The following is an 18,377-nucleotide window of genomic DNA, read 5'->3' as shown; positions in this document are numbered from 1 at the left end:
ATGTGAAAATAACACTATCACCTATTGAGTCTCTCTTCAGAAGACTCTAATATCCTTTGAAAAGGATTTTGAAAATCCTGCTTCTTATTGCATGGGACAGTAAAGTAATGACCGTTACCGTCCTGAAAACCATTTCTTCCCCTATCATCTAGAATATGATCTGTTCACAAGCCCCATTCCTAATTCTAAACACTGTCTGATGCTGATAAGTAGACTTAGAAAGGTTTGATAGGGTCAGTGTGCAAGTGTCACAATGCTTATCTTAATCACAAGCAAAATAAAAAATGTACCATCAAAATCGATACAATGTTTTCTAGAGGGCCACTTAACAATGACACACTGACACACACTGACACATCCAGCCCCACACATTTTGTATGCTGCGAATTTCACTTGTGAAGGGAGTAGGAATGCACACAGATATAGTTAAACAGAGGCCAAAGAAGTAACATATAGAAAAGCCGAAAACAAAAATAAAATCAAAACAATCTAAGTGTTTATCAGTAGAGGATTTAATAAAATACACCAATCCAATGAAGTATTAGGCAGCTACTACAAATAATGCTGTAGAAGAACTCAAGACATGAAACAGCGTTAGTAAATAAGGCAAAAACTTAACAGAAAAATTTGTCGTTGGCAAGACCCCTAAATTGCCCATGACAATTTGCAATAAACACTACATTTGCTTCTTGGTCACTGGCTGGAGATTTCTTAAAATGAGTCACATGTTCCTTTCTTAGGTTTTTGTCATCAGTAGGATACTGGCTGTTTCTGGCTTGGATGTCTGAGTGAGTACTGGATGCCTCAATGCTAAAAAACTCCCATGGCAACTTGTAGAGTTAAAGCTGCTTCCGTCAAAAGCACATACACTGCAACTCCATTGAAAACGAAGTGAAAGAAACCAGTCTTTTTAGGTTAAAAATGTGTATTTTATCCATTTACCCAACAATTTTGTTAAGCATCTACTCTATGTTGAGCACTATGGTAGGAATAAAACAGTGACCACCACCTTCAAAGTTACTTTTCTGTGTTTATCACAGAGGGATGGTTCTCAAAGTACAGTCACAGGGAACCTGGATGGAGGGGTAGGTGGGAGCCCGAGAGGACACTGCTCTGATAGCTAATGGAATGTGTAAAAGGATCTATTTATTTCCTGTTATGTCAGATATGAAAGAGATCTGCAAAAATGTCAAACAATGCAATTCTTTTTGTTTTAGGAAATATTTTTCATAAAATTTATGTTATTTACGCTAATATATAATGGGCTTTTTAAAAAATGTTTTTGTATTAATGGTGCTTCGGTGGGATAGGGAAGAGAGGTATCAGTTCCAGAGCTCTCGGCAGTTACCATCATTAAGGGATGGAAGCTGACTGCAGCATGTGAAGTGTATGGCAACAACAGAAGAGCAAGCTTCCAAGTGGCTGGGCTTAGGGGTAGATGCAAACCAACTCTCATTATTTTAAACACATTAGAAATATGGTCTTTGGAAGAGGGAAGAGGTGGGGAGGCTACTCCCTGTTAAGACTCGGGGAAGGCACATAAGCCATTTGACAGTAAAGGGTGAACCCCAAATGCTGGAGGACTTGTGACCATCCAGGTGACTTGGGTCATATAATGAGTTTGGATTTTTCAAGGAAACTTCAATATTTCCTTGATCCATCTTCTATATGTAGAAATGAAGGCCAAGAGAAATTAATCTTATGGCAGAGTCAGGCTAGACTCTACATCTCCTGATTGCTGGTCTAGTGCATTTCTGGTGACTCCATTGGAATATCATCTATAAAGTCTCTTAAGATAATATCGCCGAGAAAAGTCACTTCTCTTATTGATAATTGTTGACTGTTAATAACAGTGAATAATTAAAACTGTGCCTTCTCACAAAAATGTTGCTATTATCACCTTAGTTGCATGAGCTTATTCTTATTTTAAATAAATTTATAAACATTTTTTTTTTAATTTCTAGTATTTTTTGGTTTAAATCTCTAATACAGTAAATATCAACAGAGATAGCCCACATAAACAAAAGCTCTTTGGAAGTCCTCAATGATTTTTTTTAAAGTGTATAAAGGTGTTCTGAGATCAAAAAGCTTGAGAACCACTGTCACAGACGAGATTAGATGGCTGTGCACAAAATGTTAATAGTGGTTATCTTCAGGTGATGAAATTAGAGGTGATTTTTATTCACTTCTTTAGTTAGTATTCTCTACATTCTCTAAAAGAAGAAAATATTAAGTTATTTTTAAAAAATTGTGGCTTTTGTCATTCTTACATGTTATAGCACTTTATCTTTCATGTGTCTTACATGTGTCACTGTGCTCTGAACCAGTGACTTTCAGCCTTCTAAAAAGTCAAACTCACTGGACAAGGCGACTTAGTTGAGCTTTGTTTTGGTGCTTTGTAATTATATCCAAAATATTGGTTTTAAATTATGATAAGAGAAATATATGATTGCTTATAATGAGCCAAGCATTCAACTCTCAATTAATTCTCAAGTGCGTAATTTTCAATTCAACCTTCAGAAGATAAATGTATAGCTTGCCTACATTATACTAGTTTAAAGTGGATCTTCTAATTGCAACAAAAAGAATAAAATACCTAGGAATAAATTTAACTAAAGAGGTGAAAGATCTGTACTCTAAAAACTATAAAACACTGTTGAAAGAAACAGAAGACACAAAGAAATGGAAAGATATTCTGTGCTCTTGGATTGGAAGAATTAACATAGTTAAAATGTCCATACTTCCTAAAGCAATCTACAGATTAAACACAATCCCTATCAAATTTCCAATGACATTTTTCACAGATAGAACAAAGACTCCTAAAATTTATATGGAACAACAAGAGACTCGAATAGCCAAAGGAATCCTAAGAAAAGAGAACAAAGCAGGATGTATCACACTTCCTGATTTCAAGATATGCTACAAAGCTATAGTAATCAAAACAGCATGGTACTGGCACAAAATCAGACCCACAGATCAATGGAACAGAATTGAGAGCCCAGGGAAATAAATCCACACATCTATGGACAGCTAATTTTCAACAAGGGAGCTAAGAACATACAATGGATAAAGGAAAATCTCTTCAACAAATGGTGTTGGGAAAACTGGACAATGACATGCAAAAGAATGAAAGCAGGCCATTAAAATTAATTCAAAATGGATTAAAGACTTGAATGTAAGACCTGAAACCATGAAACTTCTAGAAGAAAACACAGGCAGCATGCTCTTTGACATCAGTCTTAGCAGCATATTTTCAAGTACCATGCCTGACCCGGCAAGGGAAAAATAGAAAAAATAAACAAACAGGACTACACCAAACTAAAAAGCTCTGAACAGCAAAGGAAACCATCAACAAAATGAAAAGACAACCTAACAATTGGGAGAAGATATTTGCAAACCATAAATCTGATAAGGGGTTAATATCCAAAATATATAAAGAACTTATACATCTCAACAACAATAAAACTAACAACAAAAGATCTGAACAGACATTTCTCCAAAGAAGATATACCGATGGTCAAGAGGCATATGAAAAGATGTTCAACATCACTATCAGGGAAATGCAAATCAAAACCACAATGAGAGATCACCTCACGTCCATCAGGATGGCTAGAATTAACAAGACAGGAAATAATAAGTGTTGGAAAGGATGTGGAGAGAAGAGAACTCTCATATACTACTGGTGGAGTGCAAACTGGTGCAGCCACTACGGAAAACAGTATGCAGAATCCTCAAAAAATTAAGAAGAGAACTACTATACAATCTAGTTATTCCATTCCACTGCTGGGTATTTATCCAACGAACATGAAAACATGAACGTGTAAAGATACATGCACCCCTATGTTGACTGCAGCATTATGCACAATAGCCAAGACTTGGAAGCAACCTAGGTGCCCATCAAGGGACAAATGGGTAAAGTAGATGTGGCATATGTACACAATGGAATACTACTCAGCCATAAAAAAGCATGAAATCTGGCCATTTGTGACAACATGGATGGTCCTGGAGGGTATTATGCTAAGTAAAATAAGTCAGAGGGAGAAAATCAAATACCATATGATTTCACTCATAAGTAGAAGGTAAAAACAACGACAAACAAACACACAGAAACAGAGATTGGATTGGTGGTGACCAGAGGGGAAGGGGGGAGGGAGGAGGGTGAAAGGGGGGACTAGGAACATTTGTGTGGTGATGGATGGTAATCAGTCTGGGTGTTGAACATGAGGTAATCTACACAGAAATTGAAATATAATGATGTACACCCAAAATTTATATAATGTAATAAACCAACGTTACTGCAATAAAAAAAATACATTAAAAATTTTTTAAAAAATAAAGTGGATCTTCCCCTCTGTCCGAGGATAGCTGACGGAGGTGAAAGCTTTAAGGGTACTGTTTTCCACATCCCTTTGTAATGGTGAGACAGAGTCAAGTGACATTTGGCTCTTGAAGACATTTTACAGGTTAAGGAAAACAATAGTTAATGACCAATGCCTGCTTAGAGCTATGCTAGGTAATATGGCATTTTTCTCTATTCCAGTGGTTCTCAACCTTTTTTTTTGGTACATAAGAATCACTTGAGGAGGTTGTCAAAAATGCATATCCTCCAGGCGCCAGTCTCAGATATTCTGGTTTACAAAGTCTGTGGCAAAACTCAGGAATCTTCTTTTTTTTTTTTTTTGAGGAAGATTAGCCTTAAGCTAACTGCTGCCAATCCTCCTCTTTTTGCTGAGGAAGACTGGCCCTGACCTAACATCCATGCCCATCTTCCTCTACTTTCTATGTGGGACGCCTACCACAGCATGGAGTGCCAACCTGTACCGTGTCTGCACCTGGGAACCGAACGGGCGAACCCCGGGCCACTGAGGAGCTAATGTGTGAACATTACCGCTGAGCCACTGGGCCAGCCCCAGGAATCTTCATTTTAACAAGTCTTGCAGGTAAAGTTCCCTTGCAGAGTGGCCCTTCCCACTGGACTGAACCTGATATCTTAAACATCTCCAGTGATGTCTTAGAGGTTAAAACCAGTGTCCTCCCCTAACGATCTCCTTGTCTCTTTTGTAGCTCTACTCCATTGACCACGCCACCTTCTCCTCCTGATCATTCCTCTACATTCTTCTTTTCCTGACCCTTAAATGACACCATTCCCCAAACGTGCTCAGCCCTTTTCGCTCAATAAGCACCATGGCTGGGTAATCTCACCTTCATCTATGCAGTATAACTGCTACGTAGAAGTTTCTCAAAAGGCATCGAACTCCATGTTCTCTCCTAGTTCCACCTGCACATGTCTAACTGCCTCTCAGTCTTCCTCAGGCTCCTCATATGTTACGGCCCAAACCTTCCTTCTCCCTCTCTGTACTCACAAGCTGAGATTAGAAGCTAAATTACTGTTCTTTCTGACACTCAGACTCAAAGACTTGCAATCTTCTTTACCTGCCTCTCATTGCCAGTATCAAAGCAGTTGCCCAATCCTGGCCTATCCATAATATTCTGCTATTAGCTTTTCATGCTTTTGTTACTGCCCTAATTAAAACATTTTCAATCTCATCAATTCCATCCTAAATGGTTGACTGTTCTCTCCCCTTCACAACCTCCTAGAAAAGCCACTTGAACGATCTGTTCAAGTGCATCGCCGATTAGATCATCCCTTTGCCCAATGGCTCTCAGAGCCTGCAGTGACTCTCAGAGGTGTTACTCTTCTGTTGCTCAAGGCTATCCACTAAAATCTTGCAAGGGGTCTCTTTCTCAAACATGGCTGGTCTTCCCACTACCCACTACTGGTTCTATCATTCTTCAAGATCCAATTCAAAGGTAACCCTGGGCTCCCTAGAAGGAAAGTGAAATAGCCAACATAGGAAGTTAGTAAGGGAGATGCCCTCAACTTCTACCTGCCGTTCAGTTGTACTTATTGGTACAAAAGAGTACTAGATGACTGTTAAGAATTTAAAAGTATTTAAGAGCTTTTATTTTATTTTAAGAGCTTTTTATTTAAACACTGTTAAGAGTGCTTAAATCCATTAATACATTAATTAGAGGCTTGACTATCTTTAACAAGCAGTTTCAATAATAAATATTATTGTAGAGACCATCTACAGAGACTTACCACGTACTTAAATACATTACTGTGTACATTTACAACAAATTGACAAAAACAGAATTATGACCCTCATTTTATAGATACAGAAAACGGATTTCCTAAATATGTAAATCCAAGGTTATACAACTAGGAAGTGGTGGACCAAAAACTTGAATGTGGGTCTGTCTGACCCTGAATGTCCATTGTGTTCCACTGTGTCTGTCTCTCGGGGACAAGTTACAGCACAGTCCACAAGTGCTGTGGATGGACTGACAGAGAAAGACTGTAACCTTCAATCCCCATTCAGTGAGCTCTTAGTTTATGCAGACAACCCATTAGAAGTTGATTTAACAGTATTCAGAATGTAAAAGCATATTGAAAATGCATGAGCTGATTGTTAAACATCTGAGGATATCTTTATTAGATGACAGTGTTCTGATTTCCTTCATTAATAGCTTGCTTTCTTAAAGCTCTTAAAGGATTACCTCTTTGATTACAGTTCTTTAGTTCTTACTTAAGAGATGAAGAGCTTCCTAATAGAACGGCTCCATCTAGTGGCACAATTCGACCACATTGCAAGACAGACGGAAGGAGCAAGGCTAGGTACCTTACACTAAGGCCTAAAAATGATGACAATTTCAGAGAAATGATGTTTGCTCTGACATGCACAATGCCCAGTTTTCACCATGCCTTGATAAAAAGGAAGAAAGTGAAGATGCTACAGACAGAAGTAATGTACATTCAAGTACTCTGGGGTCACTATATAAACGCAAGGCATTAACCATCGTTCTAGTAAGATAGCAAAGTGGCTCTCCCCTGTGGAGTTAAAAACACTAATACATGAGGGCGCTCACTAGGCTTTGGAAAAAACCAGAATGTGAAGGTCATTGTTATCCCTAGTAACTAGCACAAGCCCAAAACTATGTAGGTGCTTAAATGCCTGCAGAAGAAGTCCACATACTTTTATAAGGATGATAAAAATTCTATGGTTGAAAAACTTTTAGAAGAACTACACAGGAATACTTCAATTATCTGTGATTCCTTTACTTCACAGCCTCAATCATCCAGACACGGGAAGCTCAAAATTGCCTTAGCACATCCAAAGGAAAAAGCAGGGTTTGTTCTTCAAGTGCTCTCATTTATATGCTCTTTCAATAACACGCACGAATTGAATGCCTCCTACCTCTACTAGTTGCTGATGGAAAAAAAAAATCAGACATATCAAAATACTAAGAAATTCCCTTATTTTAGAAACATTCAAATGAAAAACCAAAGCCTACTGCAGATGTGAAGAATCAGTCTGGAACAGAAGAGGAAAGCAGGAAGCTCAGAAGCAAGCACATGAGTAGCAGCAAGATGTAATAACTCGTGTCCTTTTAACAATGGAGTAAAGGTAACATCTGGAAACTGGGAATGAAGCGCTGTGCTCAAAAAAGAGAGCTGCCTGGGGCAATTCGCTCTCCAGCACCATAGTGGCCAATAGGGATAAGCATATTTTTCAATGGATGTTCACAAAGCTTCTTCCAGAAAAAGTTCTATAACTTTTAAAGGCCAAGAACATACTTTTGAAAATTTTCCAAAAACTGACTGCCATCCAAGGAAACTTTGGTGTACAACGATTATGGCAACTTGTGTTTTTAGAAAACTTGTTTGTTTAGAACCCTTCCTTTGTGAAGATTTTAGCAAATGAGGCATCACTGAGTGTAACAGTCTGAGATGCTAAATGCTGTTTCCGACATGACCTCTCCCTGTGAAGAAACAGTGGACATGGATTTGACCAGCTGCAGAACTGAGGAGCAGAGCTATCAAAGATGACCTGCCATGTCAACACAAGGAAACAAGGTCACCACGATTTTTTTTTTAACTTTAAGGGTTTCGAGAACTTACCGCCCAGAAGAAACTGGCTTAAGTGAACCAACATTTTCAAACAGCTGGGCTTTAGCTGCCACACTGAAAAATAATTTTAAATTACAAGTTTCATTAAATCAATCAGAAAATCACTCACCTCAAAGTGAAACTCAGGGTTATCAGTTGACCCAGACAAAAAGTGATTAGTTAAGAACTGTCCCCCAAATTTAACCCAAAATATCAATTGTTTTAAGCTTTAACGGGGAAGAAATTTTTATATCTAGTCTCCAGCTCACAAAGTACCAGACTTAATAAACCTCTAGCTCCCTCCTCTGGGAATCTTACCGTCCTCATCTTTTCTGCCTCAGAAAACTGTGGGAGTAGATTAAAAAGGAACATTTTTTCTCCCCACTCTGCTCCTGGCAGTGACGTTACTGACACCTTTGGAGTCACAGGGGAAGGATCAAATCAACACGACAAGAGAAGAACTGTTATTCATTCTGAGAGCTAAGACAACGCTAACTCTAAAATTGTTTTGTTTTGTTTTTTATATGTGAACAGAGGTCCTATAAAGGGAAAAGAGAGAGCTCAAAATATGGCCAATAAATAAATTTATGGATTCAAATCTTGTTTCAAATCATGGGGAGGGAAGGGCATCGTCTCTCTGAAAAGGTGAGAATACTGAGTATAGAGTGAAAAGAATTAAAACTAAGGCACCCCAGGTAATTAGAAAAGTTCTTAAGATCTCTTATTTCTTTAACTGACAAACTTTTCTCCCAGAGTCGAGCCATTTCATAATCCGAAGGATCACTTTACATCTAATAGAGAAAATACACTCTCTCAATTTTAATTTCTACTTTAACGTTCCGTGCGTTCGCAAAGCAGCCCTTCTCTTTCCCTCGCAAAGGATGGAGTTTATATTCTCCCATCTCCCTTGACATATGGCTTAAAACTTAAATTCCCTTAATGATTAGAACTACACATACTGGAGAGCAGACAGATTTACAAATATATTTGTCTATATTGTGGTAGCTGGATTTCTGATCAAGAGAAATAATGTATGTTAAACACACTCTGAAACCAAAAGGTTCTTGTCAAAGAAAGGGATGCAGGAATGAATTTAAGACACTATTCCTATGGAGACAGGCTTAGTAAAATGCCTTACTGTGCTTTCAATGAATAATTAAAATGTCAGAAATACCATCATGTTAAAAACGGGCATGGTAAAACAGAAATAGCACAGATTCAAGTTTGAGAACCCTAGGTTGGAATCTCAGCTCTGCCACTTACTAGCTAAGTGTGTGTGGACTGGTTCCTTAACTTGCCAAGGAGTCCTAGTTCTTATCATCTCTAAGACGAGGTTTAAACTACCTACTGCAGAAGGACACTGAGGACCTGAAAAGAGACATTGTATGTAAAGACGCCCCGAAATAGCTCATATAGCATCTGGAAAAGCTCAGCAAAAGCCTGGAAAATAAAATAAAAGGAAGAAAAACTTTCCTATTTGGATTTTGCTTGTTTATCCAGGTTCCATTTTCTCCTCTTTGCTCCCTTTCTTTCACCTCTATGTACCCTACCCCATCAGCCTTTACACCTCTGGGTCATTCTTTTGATTAGAAGAAATCCTCTTTACCTTTCATGCCCCTTGTTCTCTATGAGCTTGTTTAAATCAGTGGTACTCAAATAGGGGAGACATACGATGGAGAGGGGAGAAAACCAAACTTCACGAGCTAGAAAGCAGTTGTATTTTTGACAAAAAGAGACAGGGGAGCTGGGATATGGGTAGTCTCCTTGGCTGAGAGGTAGATGTTTAGCTTTTATAGGAAGGTGTTTGTTTCAAAGCCCAAAACTACTATATTATACATCTATTTTTAATGTCCTAAACTAGGCCACAGTTCTGCTTCTAAGAAGAGTGCCTGAAGTGCCTCCCCATGCAATTGTTTCTATGTACCTTAAGCCCACTCTAACTTTCACATCACTTGTAGAAGAGGACAGGGTCCCAGAGAAGTTGACTGTACCCACTGTACAGATGAGGCATTCAGCTGTGGGACTCCTAAGGGTTCACTGGACATACTCAACCCCTGTGTGTCCCCGGGAGACACAGCAAATGCAAACTCTCTCTCACTTACACGGAGCCAGGTCGCTGGTAGCCATTGCTTGAGGCAGTGTCCAGCCTTAACCTCCTGCACATTTTTGGAGGCAGGTCTGGGTTTGGTGCGGCTTTGGGTGTCTCCTTGGAACCTATGGAAGTTAGGCTTTGAATGGATCCACTATAGCTCTTGTTTCCTAAAAAGAAAGCCCAAGAAAATAGGCAAGGTGCGATAAGACTAAATAATAGCAATAACACAGTACCTGTGCATAACAAAAGGAAGCATTTTTCCCTGAGCCCAAACGAGAAGGTACAGAACGTTCTTTGAGCACTGCAGCCCATCACTCAGGGAGATCACAATCTACAATAATTACAGAGACATCACCTCACAGAGATGGAAAGAACTAGGGAAAAAGTCACAGCGCACAGGAGTTTTAAAAATCTTAGCTCAGGAACAAAGTAGATAAGCATTGTTAGTCCCTTTGCCATTAACTTTCCCCCTGCTTAATCAAGCTGAATAATCAGGCAAGTGACACAGAGACAATGACATCTTGCATAAGCTCCACTCTGGCCTACCTTCAGCGGCAGAGATGGATCTGAGAGAGGAAGCTGAGGCTCTTTTCAGTCCTGAAAGCCCATAAGGCCCTTTCTTGGTCAGGTCTATGGGTGGGGAAGTGTCCCCTGGGCTAGTGACTGAGGCAACACTCTGGCAATCGGATTCTGCATCTGTTTTGGTTGCATCTTCTCTAGAACTTGATTCGGGACTAGTTGTCCAGAGACCAAGATTTTTCTGTCCGTTGGAAGGTGATGGGGATGCAATCCAAGGAATCCCTCCAGATTTCTCCCTGGGCTGGCAGGAGGCGGACTTTGTAGTGCTGTTTTGTTCAGAAGAGTGAGAGGAGAGCGACTCGATGCTCCCCATGGGTGTGCTGTCTGGGCTGCTGCTATAGGAGTCACCTGAGCGGGGGCAGGAGAGAGAAAAGAACAGTGGCTTTCTGTTGAGAACAGCACCAGCAAAACTGCTCCGTTGTCCAACTCACATGTGCTCTGCGGCCACCTGAACCCAATGAAGTGATAGGTCTTTACCTGGTATGGAGAACTGTCCTCAGTACTAGAGAAAGGCTTTAAAATATGCATTTGAACTTGGTGAATGTATTTTCAATACCATTCAAGGGAGACTTTTTTAATGTACCCTGCCCCTATGAAATAATGTTACTTCTTGCAGCATTAGTGGGCTCACTTGAATTCAGACAAAATTTGCTTCTGAAACAGGACTCACAAGTAAGAGAAATGAGATTCCTTCATGATATTACAAGAAATCAATGGGAGAGGGGATATTAAAGATATATTTCGGCCTTCCTTTACTTTTCTGATCTTAGGTGACTCTGAGTTACAATGCATCCAAGTCCTCCTTCATTCAAAGGCACCATTAAATGTCAGCTACAAATTACAGTTTTTAAAGACAGGACTTTTTCCTTTTCCTGCTAAGAATATAGCAACATAAGAAACTGGCTATTTAACTGGATGTATTTTTTTAATGTTCCTAAAAGTAAGGTGTAAGAAAAAAACAGAGAAACTGTAATAAAGTGTTCAAGTATATCTACATTAAAAACCAGTGTCTTCTATTAAATATCGATTGTGGGGGAAAATGGGGGTAGGGGGATGGAGAGTATGAAATAAAATTAAAATGACCACATCTATCAAATTTTACCACCTGCTATGGACTCTAGCCGCAACCAACTTCATCATGGGGGGTTTGGCTCAGAATAGTAAGTTAGTGATAATGTGTGGTGTAGCTTCCCTTTTTATTTCTTTTCTTTCAGACACTTTGATACCCAAGATGTGATGCTTTGGGAACATAATGTGAAAGGAAGAAAGAAAATGACGGCTTCAGCCAGTCTTTCTCTACCTTTCTTCTCTACCACTTTGACAACAGGACAAAATCTGCTACAAAGTAGCACCCGATGTACTTAATCACAGTTGCAGAAAAGGGGGTATTGAGCAAACCACTTTTTCCCTTTGTAGCAGTAATGAATTTGCTTGTCCAAGGTACCTTGCAACTATACTGACAGAGAATATACAAACGTTAGAAGAGTGGGCAGGTGTTGGGGAGACAGCACCAGTAAGAACATCGTCTATTTCTATCCAATTACCAAAAAGGTGAGGTAAGGCTGAATTAAAGAATGAGGAAAGCATCTCTTTAGGCTGGCACACTTACTATCAGGTTCTGCCAGGCATGGAGTATACCTCCCTCTGGGCTTCCGGGAGCCTGTGGAGAGGCAGATGGCTCGTGTCCTTCGGGATCCAGATCGAGACTGAGGCTGAGGCAGAGGAATGCTTGGGTCTGGGGCAGTATGAAAAATCTGCATAGAAGAAAAATAGACGGAGGTCAATAAAAGGGTGAAATTGCCATTTTCATCATAAAATAGCTTAGAGAGTTATTAAATAATCTTAGAACTATATGCTACTTAATCAGGTGCATGGCAAGAGACACTTGATCCAAAAAAATAAACATCCTAGAGAATTATAACTTTCTTTTTCATTTACGCTGAGTTATCTTTCTTCTGTGGGTTTTCTTTTTTCTTCTCCCTTATTCCCCAATAGTAAAATTCAGAAGATTTTCCAATAATTTTAAGAAACGTTTCAAATATGAATAAATGTCCACGTCAAGACACATTGATTCTTTTTATTGTGATATTCTCTTTCTCTCTTCACGTTGAACATAACCCGAGGGGAAGAGGCTCATTCTGTATCATTTCCCCAGGTGAGTGGCCCCTGGCTTCTCAGGAGAAGAGGCTGTCATGTTCTTGGCCCTGAGCTCTCAGGAATGTGACAAGCCGCAGGCAGAGGTCTAAGCACAGCTTCAGGAAGCAACCGTGTGCTCTTGGGTTTTGAGACAGCTTACAACCTTAGAGAGCACTAAGGATATTCTTCTCCAGCACTAAGAAGGGGCCCGGGGAAAGAGAGTCACAGTCATTCTCTCACAAGGACTAGATCAGACACAGATGAATCACAAATGTTTAGACGTCAATGGCTGATTTGGATTAACAATCCAATCAATTTGGCTATCTCAATTTCCCATTTCCGTAGTTATTCTAAGATCTTTCCCATTTCCGTAGATATTCTAAGATCTCACTCTTTTAAAGAAACCCTCCTTAGGGACTGGATATAGAGAGAATTTCAGGTCTCTGTTCCCTGAATTTTTTCTTTTGTTTTATTTAGAATATCACCTGTGCTGTATAATTAAGAGTCTAATTCCAGAGAGATAAAAAGGTTAAAATAGACTTAACCACAAAATGAGTCTAAGTATTCTCTGAATATGAGCGAACCACTGACCACATAAATGCTCAAGGAGAAAATCTTGAAAAGTAAATGATGTAGAAGGAAAAGACATCATCAACCTGGAGGATTTTGAGAAGCATTTAAAAATCAACAAGAAAAGAGAAAATTAAAGTCCTCACGAAGAAGTAATTTATACAAAATTTACAAGACAGCCATTTTACAGGAATCTGAGATCACAATGTGAAACTCCTGGATGATACAAATGCAAAATTCCTTCTTAAAAGCAAGAAACAAAATTTACTACTTTCATATGAAAATTCAGCCTACCTTTTCATAGTGCTCTATCAGAATTTCAACCACAATGTTCTGAAATTTAATATTCATCATGGCAGCCACAGTTTCCTCCTGTGCTCTCATTAGAGTTGGGCCAAAAATGACACCAAGGTTTGAGACAGTCATGAGATTTTGTTGACTGTGTAGTGATACTCTGCAAATAAGAGCAACAAAAATATCTTAAGTTAAATGTTTAATAATAAAGAAATTTCTCATCTATCAAATTTATGGCATAAATAACATAAAATATGCCATTATATCTAATTTTCTCAAATAGGTTCAGCCACTCCCAATTTGCATTAGTGCGTATAGCCTAAAAAATTAACATTAGCCCAAGTAAAACCTAATTACAAAGGTTAATCTATTGAAGGAAAAAAATATTGATATCTAAATCAAGTACAATGTCCTTAGAAAGATTATCAGCTGTTTAGTATTTTCTGTGGTACTATACTTCTTTTAGAACAGATAGTTAAGAGTAGACTAGTTGTAATTATATTTGGATTCACCAAACGTCTTACTGAGAACTTACTGCCAGGTATTTTCAAAGATATTGTTGCACTTAATCTTCCTGGGAAGTCAGTTTTTCCTATTGTACAAGTAAAAAATCTGAAGCTTCTAAAGTAAAAATGGGTACTTAAGGTCACAGCAAATCAGGGACAGAAATGCTATTTCAATTCAGGCCTCTTGAATGCAAGTCAAGGGTTTTCTGGAGCTCCCCACATAAGACAACTGGCCAATACATGTTTCCATCCTTCCTTCCCTCCATCCATTCATCCACCCATCCATGCATTAATCCATTCATCCATCCCTCCATCTAACATTCCTGAGTGACTCCCTAGTGGTGAGCATTGTGCAAGGCAAATAGTAAGACAATGAGATGTGGTAGCATCATTGCTGGCTTGAAAATGGAAATGGGACGAAAGGGTTCTGATATTATCGACCTTAGCAAAGTAATCCCAGTAACTCTCAAAAATGACTTTGACTACCCTGTATCAAAGCCACCACATTCACATTAAGGGTGAAGCTTATGTTCATCTAACATTCTGAATAATTAAGCAAAAATATTTCATGTGACACTCGTGTAGCTTTTAAAAGCAAGTTTAAAAAGGCTTTGCTAGAAAATTAGCTTGAATACAGCAAGAGAATGTCCAATAAAGACACTGTGGTTAAATTTCATGAAGAGGTTACACAATTCAAAAACATAACTCACAATTAATTATGACCAAGAATAGTGAGTCCTTGTTCATTAACTAAAAGAGGTGTTGTCATAGGCAATAGTTAACAATAAACTTGAAATGATGTTGTTCCTACTGGATTTCCTTTTAATTTTGGGGGAGGGCAATTCATATTATCTCAAAGCCTACAAGTTAAGATGAGACTTATTAATATGTTACACAGTACTATTTCAAATGTGCATGGCTCAAATTAGCATAAACTGGGTTACTACTTCCAACAAATAAGGATGGATTAATCATCCTTGTGAATCACGGTACTTATTAAGATGGAAAATATCCTTATTTGTAAATGAGGCTGTAAGGTAATTCTCAAGTTTAAAAACCTGAATTTGGACTTTTGTTTCTAGTAGCATGGCAAACTTCTAGATTAAATACGTGTGTGTGTGTGTGTGTGTGTGTGTGTGTGTGAGAATCTTTAGACAGATCTGTGATGGTTAATTTTATGTGTTAAATTTGCTAGGCCACAGTACCTAGACGTTTGGTCAAACACAATTCCAGATGTTTCTGTGAAGGTAATTTTTAGATGCGATTAACATTTAAATCAGCAGACTTTGAGAAAAGCAGATTACCCTCGAAAACGTGGGTGGGTACCATCCAATCAGTTGAAGTTAAGAGATAAAGACTGACGTCCCCTGAGGGAGAGGGAATTCTGCTTCCAGGCTGCCTTGGAATATCAACTCATCCCTGGGTCTCCAGCCTGCCAGCCTGCCCTGCAGATTTCAGATTTACCAGCCTTCATGATTGTGCAGGCCAATTCCTTGCCATCTATCAATCTCTCTCTCTCTCATACACATACATGTATATAAGTGTATGTATGTAACTGTATAAGCAGATGTATGTATGTATACATACACACACAAACATCCTATTGGTTCTGTTTCTCTGGAGAAATTGACTAATACAATATCTATCTATCTATAGAGATTTTAAAATACATAGATGAACTAACAGTAGAGTCAGAAAAATCTTCAGGAACCAAGAGATACTATGAATCCAAAGAAGGAAGCTAATATTAGAGTGGCAGTTTGACCTGGCAGAACCTGTTGACCCTTACAATGTATCTAAAAGACAGGGAAAAAACAATATACTCCTTCATATATTTTTAAGTCGACTTGTAAGTTTTTCATTTTTAGTTTAATAGTTGCAAAGGATATAATTATTTGCATAGTGTAAACCTACACAGGTACACATACACATATACAAATATCTTAAAAACAAACTGCTACATCACTTTTTAAGCGCATTCAGTGAACTCTGATTACAACGGCAATGTTACAGCACCATCATACACTTTAGAAAGACACAAACAATCTTAACTTTGAGAGCTGAACAAGTAGTTAAGTGAACAATATAAGTCAGAGAATTACTTGACCAGGTGCTTTATTAAGATGTCCAGCATCTCTCTGTTTTTCTCTGGCAATTTGTGCACCAATGCATGCACAGCCTCCACCCGGTAATTTTGATCATCAGACTCTGTAACATAAAGGTTGCAAATGTTCAAGTTTTAATTGCATTCAAATGCATATGTAAACAATAATAATCTAAACATCATAACCACTGCCACCCCTCAAGCCTTACAAGCATTACTTCATGTAGTAAGTATTATCACTATCATTTCCTAAAGCTTAGAGAGGTTGAGTAATTGTCCATGGTCATGAAGTTATTAAGTCAAACCAACCCAGTTCTATCTAAGCCAGGCCTATGGGCTTAGCTTAGGCCCGTGGAACTATATACTTCCACACACCCATAACTGATCACTGACTTTGGTTTTATGACACAAGGATAGAACAAAACCTTTAGCAATGTGAGTGATCACAGCAATTGTCACAGACCGCCTAATGTGCCAGGCACTGCAATACACTTTTTATCACACTGCAACCTCCCTGTGACTCCATCAGACCACAGGAAGCAGGCATTCCTCCCCAAATTTCAAAGATTCAAGTTCAAAGATGACAGGGAGCTACTCTTCTGAGGTGTGAAGATTATTATGCAAACAGAGGCCTAGTAGATTTTAAGCATTTTAAGCACAAGCAGACAATGGTAAATCTGAAAAGCAAAAATCTTCTAAAGCAAGTCTACTCTCCCGGGCAAAAACCAAGATGTTGATGTCTAGAGAAACATCCAACACTTCAGAATATGGAATCTATTTCACATTCTCTTACTACAATAAACAAATTATTGGAATACTGCCCACCCTGCCAAGCCCCTTCCCCCGAAAGTGCCCAATACATAAGGTTTATATCATGGGACCACCACCTCTTCTGGGCATAGCTATCTGGACATAAGGTAAGGAAAGAGCCTGGCTCAGGCTGGGCCAAACACGAGGTCTCTCCCAGGAGCTGGAACCCAGAGATATCAAAACTTTGAACTGTCTGCTGGATACGCGAAAAAGCATATCATGTAAAACCAGGGCTGATATGACCAAATGTGCTCCAAAGCTGAGAACAACTGACTAGAAAGGAAGACAAGAATGGGGTAGATAAGCAGAAAAGAACAGAGATGAGAGACCCTCCAAAAGGAGTGGGGAGAGAAACACCAATTCCCAATTTGGCAGTTCCTCGTTGCAGGCTCATGGAAGACGTGACCCACCCTCTGCCAGGGAATTCTGCAGCATGTCCTGTAGTCTCTGAATAATTTCCCCTTTTTGCTGAGCTGGATTTCTGCTGCTTGAAACCAAATAATATCTAACTTTACTAACTTAATATCTGGTAAATGGGATTATCCTTGACCCAGACAAAAGATGAATTCTCATATATAAGAACACATTTTAATTATCACTGTAGTGAATAATATGATCATTATTTGCCACAGAAGTGGAGAGAAAAATCTTGCAACCAAATGTTTGTATCAAAACATCCAGCTCACTGAGTCATTTTAGCTAACTTGCTCAAACGCCATTTTTTATAAATTTTTTTTTTCTATAAGAAAGAGTTCTAGGTTGAGTCAAAAACACTGGCTCACAGCTCTGGGTTTGCCATGAATTTACCAATGTCCTTGGACAAACTCACTTACCCACCCTGGGTCCTAGGAGATAAAATGACAAGTTGGATTACATATTTTCTAAGGGCTTATTCATCTAACAAAGACAGATTTCCATGAAGACAATGTAGAGTGGAGAGCTTTCAGGAGACAGCTAAGCAGTATAGGTGGTTCACGAAATCATGTGGTTAAGTCACATATGCTGGTTTGAAAACCAAGGTCACTCAACTTTATCTGATGCTTTTATCAGTAGACAACATTTCCTGTGATATTACAATGTGTAGGAATAAACTAATGTAACTGATTTCTTTCTTGGATTGTGAAAAATACTCGTTATAGTCACACTTCATACATCTCAACAATGAAATGCTAACTCCTAATGGTTACAAGTTGTTGCGATGGGCTCAGATGGCAACCTGGCACTTTAGTCTCGATGATTTAAAACTACTATTTCTAACTTCTCAGGTGACATGTTTCTCACTGACTCCCTCTCCGCAAGAGGTTTGAATTAAACCTATCTATTCATATCCCATTC

General features: G+C 38.8%; 1 protein-coding gene across 2 annotated transcripts in view; it reads right to left on the bottom strand.

Moving 5' to 3' along the window:
• Positions 1–18,377, bottom strand: part of ARHGAP42 (Rho GTPase activating protein 42) — a 262,092-nt gene that overhangs the window by 8,483 nt on the left and 235,232 nt on the right. For both annotated transcript variants that reach the window (XM_046637528.1, XM_046637529.1), the window contains exons 17-22: positions 16,231–16,336; positions 13,623–13,782; positions 12,232–12,376; positions 10,590–10,970; positions 10,054–10,210; positions 7,964–8,026 (exon numbers count right to left, since the gene is read on the bottom strand). In XM_046637528.1, coding sequence (XP_046493484.1) covers positions 7,964–8,026; positions 10,054–10,210; positions 10,590–10,970; positions 12,232–12,376; positions 13,623–13,782; positions 16,231–16,336 — 1,012 coding nt within the window. The remainder of the gene's footprint in view (positions 1–7,963; positions 8,027–10,053; positions 10,211–10,589; positions 10,971–12,231; positions 12,377–13,622; positions 13,783–16,230; positions 16,337–18,377) is intronic.

The sequence above is a fragment of the Equus quagga genome, chromosome 14 (genome assembly GCF_021613505.1).
Source record: "Equus quagga isolate Etosha38 chromosome 14, UCLA_HA_Equagga_1.0, whole genome shotgun sequence".
Taxonomy (NCBI): Eukaryota; Metazoa; Chordata; class Mammalia; order Perissodactyla; family Equidae; genus Equus; species Equus quagga.
Note: the sequence above shows the minus strand (reverse complement) of the source record. Positions and strands in the feature narration are given on the sequence as shown.